At 37.6% G+C, this 13,467-nt stretch overlaps 1 protein-coding gene across 1 annotated transcript in view; it reads left to right on the top strand.

Moving 5' to 3' along the window:
• Positions 1 to 13,467, top strand: part of yjefn3 (YjeF N-terminal domain containing 3) — a 40,487-nt gene that overhangs the window by 14,532 nt on the left and 12,488 nt on the right. The window contains exon 2 of the mRNA XM_016527085.1: positions 12,775 to 12,883. Within this exon, the coding sequence (XP_016382571.1) occupies positions 12,775 to 12,883 (109 nt within the window). The remainder of the gene's footprint in view (positions 1 to 12,774; positions 12,884 to 13,467) is intronic.

Genomic DNA, 13,467 nt, shown 5'->3' with positions numbered 1-13,467 from the left:
AAATAAAATTACCTTGACCTTCAGGGGGGGCGGGGGTGCCTTTGGGGGGCAGGCCGCCCCCCTAATATAATGGCAGGGGAAACACTGGGTGACTGTTGATTTCGTGGTCTCAAAACAAAATGACAAATCCTTTTTGAGCAAGTTCTGCACAGCTCTGCCGACGACTTCTGCAGCCCGATTGTAGCAGGTTGATTTGCTGCTGTCACTCTCGCTCTGGTTGATGTGTGCGCGCTTTTCGGGAGAAGTGCCCATACAAGGAATTCCATCCTTTATGATGTCATGCAGGGCCATACTTGAAAAAAACTTTACGAAACTTGGGTTTACTCCAGAGCGTTTTCATTTTAAAACGGCATTTTAAAATGAAAACGATCCTCGTCTACACTTGCGTTTTCACTGCGTTTCAGAAACGTTCTTTCTCCACACTACACAACTGAAAACATGTCACATGACCATTCATGCAGGCACAACAGTGAGCTTGATGTTATTGTTTACACGGTCGTTAAGGAAACGCAGAGCGAATGTGAGCAGCCACGCCATCGTTTTGAAAAGTCCGTTTTGGTCCGTTTACACTGCAACGCAACCCCGGAGTTTTCAAACTAAAACAGGGTCTGCAGGGTTTTCGAAAGTCTCCGTTTTTCAGGGTTGAAAACGCTGGAGTAGTGTAAACGACAGGCGAAACCGTAGCAAAAGTTATGCGTTTTAAAATGTAAATGCACCAGTGTAAACGTAGCCTTATACGAACCCTGAAAGAGTGTATTTGGTACAGAAATACTCCGTCATACGTCCATCTCGTTTTTTTTTTAACTTTGGCCATGTTTAGTAGGAGAATCTAACTCTTTAACAGTGTAAATAAGTCAGAATGCATTAAATAGAATTAGACCCCCCCCTTAAATAAAGACTGTTTTAGTGCCATTTATTTTATATTTTATTTTATTTTATAATTTTTTGTCATTATGACATTATTGCCTTGTCAATTTAGAATTTCATTACTGCAATACAGTACTGTTATGTAAATTATTTAAAATAAATTATATGAAATATTTCTGTATTATGGTAATAGTTATTATATGTCTATGCAAATGTTATCATTGAATAAAATCTTTGTATTTAATATTTGTAGAATTTTACAGTAAAAAAAATACTGTATTACATTAATGAAACCTAATTAGAATCTCCAGTGAGAATTGCAAAAAACTCAAAGTAAAACATCTGGCTTCATTACAGCAATGACATTTTGGAGAAATGGTGTGCAAAATTATCATGAAAATAATGTCCCAATGCAAAAAAAGAAAAAGTAGATTTTTCTTCATGCAAAATATTATTTCTCATTTTTTCTCATTTGGATTATGGAGGGAAATGTGAGTTGGACATGTTTTCGTGACATTCATATCATATTATATTGCTACTTGAGATCTTTTGCATCATAGTGACACATTTGTTGTTTGAGCAAGCCTGAGGAAAGGGCATATTAGTATCACTGCATAAATAGCAATGGCAGATTGGGGTCAGTTATAATACATTGGCTTGCTTAGCTTGGCATGTATCTGAGATTTCCTTGAGGAAACACTTGAGGTCTGTGCGAAAATTCAGAAGCTGCTCCTGCTGTCCTTTATTTATGTTCTATGGTCCATTCAGACCACTGTGTTCCAGTTCATTTTTCAAAAAATAAAACCAGTGAACATCCCCTGAGAATATGAAAGGCAGCAGCATGTTAATGAAGATGATGCTGCTTAATTCTTTTGGCTGAATTTGTGCTGCTTCTCTAAGTAAGCAATGAAATACACTCTCATGACAACACAATAATACATACAAGACTGCGAAAATCGTATGATATTCTGCAACTTCACTTTTATGAAACACTTTTTTGGTTGATGTTTGGGTTGTATGTTTAAGTATGAAATGCTTTTTCAAACAGTACAAATTATTATTTGTATAATTTCTTACGATTTCACTATCTCTTGTGAACTATGACATGACATGAGTCTGACATGAGATTAAGTCAGACTAACTTGTGAAAAAAATAGGTTAAAGTTTTGGTTTGTATGTTTTTTCGTACATTTTTTTGTACGATTTCTTACAATTTCGCCATATCATACAAATCCTTACTTATAATGAGACTAAGACTAAGTTACAAAAAAAATCTTTGGTTAGGTTTAGTTTGTATGTTTTTGTGTGCAATTTTGCCATATTGTATGAATTATGACTTCTCATGAGATGAGAAGTTACTAAACAATTTTTTTTATTTATTTATTTAAATTTTTTTGTTGTTAGATTTAGGTTTGGGTGGTCATATATTTTTTGAACGTCATGTATATCTTGAACGATTTATGACTTATAAGTCTAAGTTAAACTAACTTGCGAAAAAAATTTGGTTAGGTTTAGGTTGTATGTTTTAGTCATGTTTTTTTTTCATATGATTTTGCCATCTCGTACGAATTATGACTTCTCATGAGATGAGAAGTTTTCGATTAGATTTAGTTTTGGATTGTCATATTTTTTTCCTGTATGATTTCTGACGATTTCACCATGTTGTACGATTAATGACCTCTCATGAGATTTAGTTACCAAAAAGTTATACTAAGTTACCAAAAAAAGGCACTTTCTTCCACAGTTTTGGTTGTATGCATTAGTCATACTTTATTTGTAGATTTTCTTAAGATTTCACCATGTCATACAAATTAAGTTAAGAAAAAACATGTTTTTGTTTAGATTTAAGTTCAAGGTTGTGTGTTTTAGGCATATTTTTTTTTTGTATGATTTCTTACGATTTTACCATCTCGTTCAAATTATGACTTAGTTATCAAAAGCTCCTCGCGTCACACAAAATTTTACCACTCACATACTCTGGTCTGGAATGCTGCAATCACTGAAAAGCAGTCAAGCGTGAAAATGAATTCATATTCTAAGCATATTCGTCATTAGATTACACTTCAAATTGCCAAAAGATAACACCTTAACCTTAAGTTGTACTGATTCCACAATCAATTAATGTGTTATGATTCATGCTGCATACATCCTGCGTCATTCCAGATGGCTGTCACAGTTGTTTTATTGCCTTAAATTAGCCTGTTTAATTTTCACTTAAAAAATAATCACAGGGCATTTTATTCAACCATATCTATGGCCAAACGCATCTGTTACTAACGCTGAATATTCACTTTCTTCATTTGCTGTCGAACTCCAGTTCAGCCATGCGGCGGTTTTAATTGGACCTGAAGGACTGTACCTGTGTTCCTATTTCCATTCTCTCTCTCTTCCTTACATCCTTCAACCTGTCTGCGGGCACCGTCGGCTCGGTGACCTGACTTGCTCCGTTTCCATGGTTTCCTCAACTTGCTCAGTCTCCTGTGGTCCTCTCGCTATATCTAGCTGGGCACAGTTACTTGAGAAACTGCCAACTGGCAGAGGCCATAATTACATAAGCCCATGACCGTCGAAAAAAAAGTTCCACTTTGATGTAGTGCTGCTGAAGGGAACTAATGGATTTAAGCAATGAATTGTGGTTGCTAATAACATTTCGTGGTCTCACCATCTTTGGCAAGCCGAACTGCTGCTCAGTTCTTCATTGTCTGGTCTACTTGAACTAAACGGCCTGTGTTAAAACGCGACATCCCTCGATGGAACTTTCATTATCATGCGAGATCATATTTTACAGCAGGTGTTTGAGTAGAGCCTCCAAATGAAGTTCTCTTGAAGTCGCTCCCTGGTGCCAAATGCAGTCCATTAAAATCAAGCCTCCGTGTCACCAAAAAATGCTGCCATGGTGACGGGCAGCCTTCCCGGAGCTGACTGGCTGCCAAGCAGGCCCGTTCATGAGGAGGTCCACGCTGCACACTCTCCGCCAGATTCCCAGAGCTCCAAAAATGGAACGGTTGATGTATTATTGTAATTTTGGAGGGGAAGTTGAGCAGCCTCAGCAATGGGTTTCAAAATTGAGTTAACAAGCCCATCTGAAGATGATTTTATGGGTCAGTGATAGGACTTGAGATGATGCCCATGACCTGTTTATCGATTTTTCCCAGAGAAATGGCCGAAACGTGATCCTTTCTAAGGCATTAAAGTAGCTCCTTGCTTTCATGCTTTCAAAAAACGATTTAAGCTCCGATGTAGCCTGCTGTTGTTTACCGGTTCATCTGGCCAGATGAAAGTCATTGTGCAGTGAGATGGCCAGTTTGGGCGAGGCCTGATACCATTTTCAGGTGTGCCTTGTCTTCTGGATCCCTTACACCCCAGCAGAAATTGAAATGCATAATGAGAGAGGAATTATGGGTCAAAGATTTGGTCTTTGACCAAAGGGGAAGTAAGCATTTGATTATGCAGAAGTGGGGAGGATGATATCTACAATATGGATGTCATTACATTACTGGCAAGAACTTTTTTATTATAATTCTCCTGCATTATGGAACATTAGTCTTGTAATTCCTGTCAAATGATTGTCGCTTTGGCCTTCCCGTAACCAGTTTAAGCACCGCTGCCATAAATCCAGCACTGTGGATCTTAATCTCTGAAAGCGTTCTTTCCAATGAACCATGCCAAGATGATGACGCCCTTCTAGACCTGCTGTAACCATCTGCTTTTCTTGAACACTGATATGAATGAAGAGCTTCTTGAATAGCAGTGTCAGTTTTTACAGTTTTTAAAGGTTGTTTTAGTCATAGTTTTTGTCTTTTGACAGAAATATCCTAGAATTCAGTCAATATGTATTAACATTTAACATAATGTGACAATTGAATGTGGAAAGCTCTTAAAATAACATTATGATTACACTATTGTAATGTCAACACATTCTCATGCAGTTTGTAACTATTTTACCATTTGGCGAATTGGTGGCTAAATCGTATAAATTTGTATGATTTCCTTTGTACGTTTTCGTAAGATCTGTTTTTGAACCACTGACAGTTAAATTTAGAGGTGGACCTTCATGCTTGCTTTTTTTTTCAAAAAATTGTACGTTAACCTGCAAATCAATGTACTAATTCATACGAAATCGCGACCAAATCGTGAGAATGGGTTATGAATTCTTCATGCTTTTGTTTTTCGTTTTTGGTGTTTTAGCGCATTGCTACACAAAGAGAGTATTCATGACACAACATTCTGACTGGAACATACCTCAAGTTCACGTGTGCCTTGTGCATAATTTTGTCCAGATTTAAATTGTAATATTAAGTTTATGTCGTGTAAATATCGTATTAAACTCATATTTATAGGATTTGGGTGAGTTTATGTGGCTTAAGCAGCCTGCTAGCAAAGCGCTTCAATTTAAGGACGCTCATTCATTGTTTGGCTTCAGCTCTTGCAACTCAAGTAGGTCCCGACATTATTGACTATGAGTGGATTATTTGAAACAATCCTATTCTTTCTAGATTTTTCTTTTTCTTCAAGAAAAAAAAAAACATTGTTAGCACATTGTCTGTCAATATCTTGCAATGTTGTTTTTTTCTCATATTTTTTGTCAGTATGTTGTAATTAAATACGTAAAAAGAATGATACACATTTTTCTTGTTATCGCTGGTGAACATTTATGTCAATAATTTAATTGATGAAAAAAGCTAAAAGGAATGTTTAGACCAGTTGTCTAATGGTATGTGCACACCAAAAGCGAATTTAATTATTTGCGTGAGTAGATTACATACAAAGTCAATGCAAAGATGCAAATTTGCACCAGGCGACGCGATTGCCGCAAACGCGCGATATTCGCCTCAATTGCGTCTTCTTTAACTCGAGCGGTAAATTTGCATGACACGTTGTCGCCCAAGCTTATCAGTGAAGAGCTTATGGTGCGTTCAAGTCATGTCGGATAGATCATATTTACGAGTTGAACGCACATGAACGCCACCACAAAGTCGTTATTACGAGTGGGAAAATTTTCTTTAAGCCCCGAGTTTCCGAGTTGGGGGCGTGTCAATGAGAAACATGGCGGAATCGATGGATGCAACGTCTGTAGTTGACGGTAAATTTTTGTTTAAATTGATAGTTTAGTTGTCCTATAAACTTAAATTGGTCATGTTCTTGTTACGCAGCTAGTTAATGAAATCCAAGTAAAAAAATGCTATCATTTTTGCACCTATAGGTGAAAAATCTTTTGATTTGCCATGTTGCATGTTTTAAAAATATTAAAAACGCAAAACACACCTGATGCGAATTCTTTGCTCTTCATTTTCTATAAGCAGAGTTAACAGACCCTGTTGTATTTTCTTGTAATTTATTAAAAGACGGTACACCGCCATCTTGTGACAACTAAACTGACTTGAACGCACCTGACGTCGTAATTACGACTTGTCAACTCGTAAGTACGAACGTCCCAGGAGGACTTGAACGCAGCATTACTGACACGTCAGGTTTGATGAGTCCGGCTGTATCAGAAAATGAAGGAGAGCATGCACAATTTTTTTATTCACGCGAGTGTATCTAGTCATCCCATGAGTAATCTAGAGCAAGTAACGCGATGCGAATATTTGCTTTGCTTTTGGTGTGCACACACCATAACACAGGTAAGATAACAGCTCCAACCCTAATTAAACACACCTGAACAAGCTCATCAAGGCCTTCAGGATTACTAGAAACTTCCAAGCAGGCAAGTTGGAGCTGAACTCTGCAGGGCTCTGACCCTCCTGAAACTGACAAATCCTGAGTTTGAGACCACTGGTTTAGACGGACAATTAGGGTTGCCAAGTCCGCGGTTTGTATTAAATATGATGATCCAGAATAAGGGAATAAAAATCTGTAAAATTTATTTTGTATAATATTATTCTGTATTTTAGGTATGGAAGTGGTATGTTTTGAGTTTTGATCATTCAACTAGGTTCATTCGGCTAGTTTTGACTGGCCATTGGTCTAGTTTTCTTACTCAGATCCTGGCAGTTCTGCTTTGAGCTGTTATCTTACTATGCAGCCAGCGTGTGTTATAGAGGTCCCTCAGGGAAATGAGTAAAATGGTTATTTATCTTTTCTATTGCACTGACTGTTGTATTTTTTTGCACTATTTGTACTTGGCAGTTAAGATCTGGAAATGTGTTTGGAAAGGTCAGGGTGGGTATAAGGGAAGAGATGAATAGAGGAAGTAGGTCTGAAATATGGTGTGTTTATGATGAGTGGATAAATGGAAGGCAACATGGAACAATGTGAAGAGCAGACGGCATGTTCCGGCATTTGTTTATCACTTTAATACGTAGTTTGCCGAACGTGGATAGGCTCAGGAAAGACATACCTCTTTGGATGTTAACAGAAGACATGTAAAATATGTTCTCTGTCATTGTAAAATAACACTTCCCTGCTTGATTTTATGTCAAACGCAGGCTAATCTTAGAATATGAGTGTCACGTTTGATGCATATTTGATCTCCTCTCTAAACATATGTCAGGCAAGCCAGGCTCTTCTCTGCTAAGAACTGTGAAGTTGTTCCAGAATGCTGGTGTCAGCTTCATCCCACTGTTCTTTGGCTCTGAAATTACCATTGGAAAGCGACGTGCCCACTGACTCAGTTACACTAGGTGTCATCACCGCTCACCATATCTGCTCTTTTTAGCTCACCTTTTTCTTTTCTCTACATCTACCTCACTGTTCTCTTGACTTTTGTGATACTTTTTGATTAAAAATATACTTTTGATTCATCGCTCTTTTGCTCTTTGATTCATTTGAACTCGCATGGATAAAGTTTTAAACATATCCAAGGACCATTTTGTTTTGTTTTTCTCATTACTTCCAAACCATTTGCGATATTCTGTCAGATCTGATTGGGGTGGTCCAGCATTAGTCTGGGTCAAATAGTGCCACCCTTTCCCTTATGTAGACGTCACCCAGAGCGAGCTGTCCGCTGGTCCCTGCTGACCATTTCTCCACTCCAGTGCCTCAGACTGGCTTTTATGTCATTAACGAGCAGGAAGTCGAGACACTCATTAGGGAGGAATCAGCAAGGGCTTGAGCATCGCCCCCTTTTAGAAGTTTTTAATTGCTTTAAGAGTAACTCGAGAGTTCAGCTCCTGGATTTTCAACATCATTAGATCTTGTTTTTCGCTTCCCTTTCCATGAATCAGTTGAAACTTCAGTTTGAGTAACCTCTGTACTTGCTGTTTAGGATTATAATCTTGAGATTGCTATAAGAGTCTTTCTGTAATTGCGATGACAGATGCTGCTGGTCACTTTCAGATGTCAAAAATCGGTGCCGTTATCGTTAACTAAAAATAAAATAAAATAAATGTTAACTGAAATACAGCTAGCTTTTACATTTTATATATATATATATATATATATATAATTTGTTTATTTGTCTTTTATTTATTATATTATTTGTTTTATTATTTTTTTACATATAGCATTGTCAGTAATCTTTTTTATGTGTTTATATAATTCTACATTTATTTTAACAATAAAATAATTAATGTAACAGTAGGTTTCATGTGTGATTTATTAGTTTTATTTAAAAAAAATAATTCCGACAGAAATGCCACCTTACATCATTTTTCTATTTTTTTTTTCCAAATGTTACTTTAAATTGCAAGCAAATGCTCATAGCAGCATTCACACCAGGGCACATATTCATCATCTGTCATTAAAAGAGTGCATGTGACACTGTGTGAAAATGATTTTGTTCCGAATAAATTAGCAGATGTCAGCCATGCCGAAAAGGCTATCCACCCCCCGTATAACCCCTTCGTCTATCACATTATTTGGAGCCTGGAGGGGCCGTTGGCAGTTATGCAAATAGCAGTGTACTCTCCTGTTCTCCATTGTCATTCTTTTTCTTTTATATCATTTTCACCCACTCATTTCCTTTGTTAAATCGTCCATGAGAATATTGGGTTGTAAACCAGATTCTTGACAGAAGCGGCTGGTCCCCTAAAACAAGACCACTGATTTAAATGAGAGAGGTGGTTATTTAGTTGTCTCGTGGTGTGCTGAGGTAATTACAGTGGTTGGAAATGAAGTAAAAGAGGAAAAATGTGGATATTGAGAAGTATCCCCCATTTTGTCCTATGCCTAACACAAACATCCGTGTATCCCCTTGCAATCAGGCAAAACCATTTCAACACTCCTGCGTGTTAAAGCAAGCTAGCAGACTGGAGGTAAACAACCTCTTTAGCCGAGTTGTCATTACAGCTGATCAGCACAATTCGCGACTCATAGATAGCGCGGCTCCTCGTGGGGAAATTAGGAAGACTCTCGGGGCGGGTGCCTGGGCTGATACTGTTGTTCATTTGACTGTGCATTCATGTGTGTATTTGCTGTAAGGGGTGATCAGCAACAATTAGCCCTAGCTCTATGGAATAGCAATGCTGGGGGAGATACTAACTCAAACCTATTGTCATTTTCAGGGCCTCTGTTACAAATCGGATTTGCACTCTTAAAAATAAAGGTTCTTTATTGGCATTGATGTTTCCATGAAGAACCTTTAACATCCCTTTCCATTCCAGTAAAGCTTCTTTACAGTGGAAAAAGGTTCTATAGATTATTAAAGGGGTCATATGATGCTGCTAAAAAGAACATTATTTTGTGTATTTGGTGTAATGAAATGTGTTTATGCGGTTTAAAGTTAAAAAAACACATTATTTTCCACATACTGTACATTATTGAAGCACACAGCGGCCTAGCGTGAGCGAAAGCCCCGGCTTACCGTGAGCTGAGGCCGGGCAAGAGTGAGCTGAGGCGGCGGGGTCGAGAACGGCGGTCCTGGCGAAGGAGCGGTGAAAACGGTGAAAGCATATCCGGTGATCCACAGCACTAAGTTGATGTATTTCCTCAGCGACCAGCACAGATCAGCTCTAGGCATGGCGAAGCGGATATCGTCCTCTTTTGGAAGACCAAACAAAGTGGTTTCGCTTTCACAACGAAGCACACAGCGTCTTCACGACATGGCTGCAGCGTCAACAATACTACAGCGAGAATAAAAGTTATGCTTTCTTTCTTTGCGTGAACATTTGGGCGGCTTTATGCAAATCTTCCCACATAGTGAGGTAGGTATGTGGGGGCGTGTTCGAACGAGCCGTTTTAGGTAGGTGTGGCTAACTCTTAACTTTTATAAAGAATATCTCTTTGGATTTGAGACTTTAGTCTTTGCAACTTTACAGATCTTCTTTATGCACCAAGAGCTTGTAACACTCTAAAGAGAAAGGAAAAAATGAAATCGCATCATATGACCCCTTTAAAATGTTCTTCAGACTAAGAAAAAATGGAACCGTTTACTGAAAGTTTCTTTGGGGAACCAAAAATGGTTCTTCTATGGCATTGTTTGTGAAAACCCCCTTTTAGACCCTTAATTTTATACAGTGAGTATACAGTTTTAAAAATAAAGGGTCTTTGGTTCAATGGTTCCATGAAGAACCTTTAACATCCATGGAAACTTTCCATTTCACAAAAGGCTCTTTAGATTTTTTAAATATTCCTCACACTAAGAAACATAGCGTTCTTTTAAGAACTGTTCACCCAAGGTTCTTTTGGGAACCCAAAATGGTTCTTCAGTGGCGTCGTTGCGAAGCCTCCTTTTGGAACCTTTATTTTTAAGAGTGTAGAAACTTTCCATCGCACAAAAGGTTCTTTAAAGTAGAAAAATATTCTTTAGATTAGATTGTTAAAATGCTCTTCATACTAAGAGAAAATGGTTTTAAGAACTATTCACTGAATTGGGCAACCAAAAATGGTACAAAAAAAAGTACATTTTAAGTGTTAGAAACTGTCCATTGCATAAAAGATTCTTTATTAAAAAAAAAAGCTCTTTAGATTTTTAAAATGTTCTTCACACTAAGAAAAGAATATGAAGAACTGTTTACGGAAAGATTCTTTGGGGAACCAAAAATGGTTCTTCTGTGGTTAAGAGACCTAATAATATAATGCAATTTGGACTGCTGGGTGATCTGGATGCTAGGAGAACAGTCTGAGCCACGCTGTCCCCTGGTGGTGAGATTCATTCATTGCAGTTTACTACAAAGAAGCCTAACTGAAGACTCAGGGATGCATTGAAATTTTTTAATGCTTGAGAGATATTAAGTGAAGGAAGATTTCTTTGCAGGCCAAAAACAATTTCTACATACTGGAAACCTTACAAGGATGAGGCTTGAGATGTCTGTACTTTATCTTGTGCCTGGAACCTTTTGGAGAACTTTGGAAATATACGGCTGTCAGGAGTTCCCTGAATAGGTTGATGGGAACGGAAATATCAAAAGCGCTAGACTCGGCTGAACTTTACAAATATCACTGTGTCACAGTACGCCAGGAAATCTCCTCCTGCAAACTCGGCTTGACGGCTGTGGAGCTCTATTGGAGACGGTAAATGCCAGAAAGCTGGAGCACCCCTTGTTGAGGGTTACGGCAATGATCAGAGCCGAGTAAAAGCTTGGTGACCTGACCTGTTGACCAATGCCAAAAATATGACTGATATAGAACAGACTTATAGAACATCTATCTATCTATCTATCCATCTAAATGTCAAAAACATACAGCCCGCGTAGGCGACAAGCTCATTAATTTTTGTTAGTAAATTATTACTCATTATTAGTTTTTCTGAAGCGAGAGCAAGAACTAGATAGTGACAGAAAATTGCTTTAATTGAAATGAAAAATGCCGCACTCAGGCAGGGAACTTCATGCATATAGTTGAGAGAACTCAATAATGTTTAATCATTTTCATAAATGGTTCTTTGTTCTGTTCTTCTGCTGCCTAAAACAATAAGAGACAACAAACACAACACAAGCAAACCTGTTGTCTTGGAAACAAACTGGAAAAATGCCTCAGGCTGAAAAACAACAATAAAATCAACAAGTTACAAAAGAAAGAAAGGTATCTAAAACACATTATAGTACTATTAAACTGTGCTAAACTTATTCTATACTACAGCACTATTATAGTATTTGTTAATATCGTGAATTAGCTTTTATTTTTTATTTTTCATTTTCATTTTAAAGTTTTAGTCATATTATTATTATTATTATTATGTGCTTGTGTAATTTGTATTAGTTTTTTATATTTCTATATAGCTTTATTTTTGTAATTCAACTTAGTTTAGTTAGTTGCCCAGGATATATTTCTATTTTAAGTTTTTTAATCAATTAATTTTTTGGGGCTGGTTTTGTCCCCTAACACTTTATTACCTTTGTTATGTTGAAAATATAAGCAGCCTATAAGCTTTCTTATGAATATATAAGCTTTCTTATGTTGAAAATATAATAATAAGCTGCTGTATAGGGATGTATATACCACAGAGGAATGAGTTTTTACAGCATTTATTAGCATAACATATATATCAAGATTAATTTCAATATACTTTGTTGTTCAGTAATTCATGTTCATTCATAATACATTAATCTTAGGGTTATTAGGGTTGTAATTTAGTATCAGCATCCTGATAGCAGTTCTTTGTACTTCCAGCAGGGGGCTCTGATGTTACGACCATACAGTAGGTTATTGAAAGGTTCCCCGTGTTTGAGTCGTGAAGTAAGGGCCTGTATTTTACAGTTACGTTGTGCTCCCTGTAGCCCACATTAAACTCTCAGTAACATAAGCTCTGAGTGTGGCTAAACAGGCATTAGGCAGCGAGACACCATGCCTGGAATGGATGGCATGTCTCATACAATGTGCTCAGAATACACACATAAACGTCAGGTGCTGTATTGCAGTCCTTGGTTTCCATGTAATCAAACCCACCCAGTTTCCATCTTGGCACTTGTTAGCATTCATGTCGAAACATAATGCATGATTTATTTATCGTCCCCACTTGTAAGCTAATACCATGCATGTCATGAGCTCTGTGTCAATGCAATTTGTCTCTTTGTCTGTCTTTTATAGTAAAATGGAGGTGGCGACCATTGAGACGGAGCTCCTGAGGGACTATCGCTTTGGGCAGCAGCAACTGATTGAAATATGGGGACATGCTTGCGCTATTGCTGTCACAAAGGTTTGTCTGACACGTGAACATGAATTACACTAGTGTGGATTGGCCGTCAACACATCTGAATTCTGAATCCAATCCTGTATTTGCTATGCACAAGCATCACTGTGATATACACAACTCTCTGCATTTACCGCTCCCAGCATCTGTCAGCATTTGCCGAACTTCAACCAATCCTCTTAAGAGACGAGGCCCTGCTGCATTTGATGATGAAAACAGCGGGAAATCTTTGATCTCGCTGTTTCTGTAGAGGGTTTGACCGCATCTGCTGCTCTGGGGGTTTTCTCATGAAAAGGGGTTAAAGAATGATCCAGAATAGTATTAAAAAAATAACTAAAAATGCTAAATGTTTTCTTTCAAGTGTAGATTAGGGTTTGGGTTAAACCGTGTCCTAACCAAGTATGACTTTGACAAGCAGACTGCGATTTCTGCTGCACCACACCAGAGTTATTATAGTTTTGGACTTTTAATTTAGTTTTTTATTTAAAGTTTAGTTGTCAGTTTTTGTTGGTTTTCTCTCATTGTTTTTTTTTTTTTTTTTTTAGAATTCTCTTCTGCTCACCAAGGCTGCATTTATTTGATCCAAAGTA

The sequence above is a fragment of the Sinocyclocheilus rhinocerous genome, unplaced genomic scaffold (assembly GCF_001515625.1).
Source record: "Sinocyclocheilus rhinocerous isolate Xijiao unplaced genomic scaffold, SAMN03320098_v1.1 scaffold1294, whole genome shotgun sequence".
Classification (NCBI taxonomy): domain Eukaryota; kingdom Metazoa; phylum Chordata; class Actinopteri; order Cypriniformes; family Cyprinidae; genus Sinocyclocheilus; species Sinocyclocheilus rhinocerous.
This window is presented reverse-complemented; position numbering and strand designations above follow the sequence as displayed.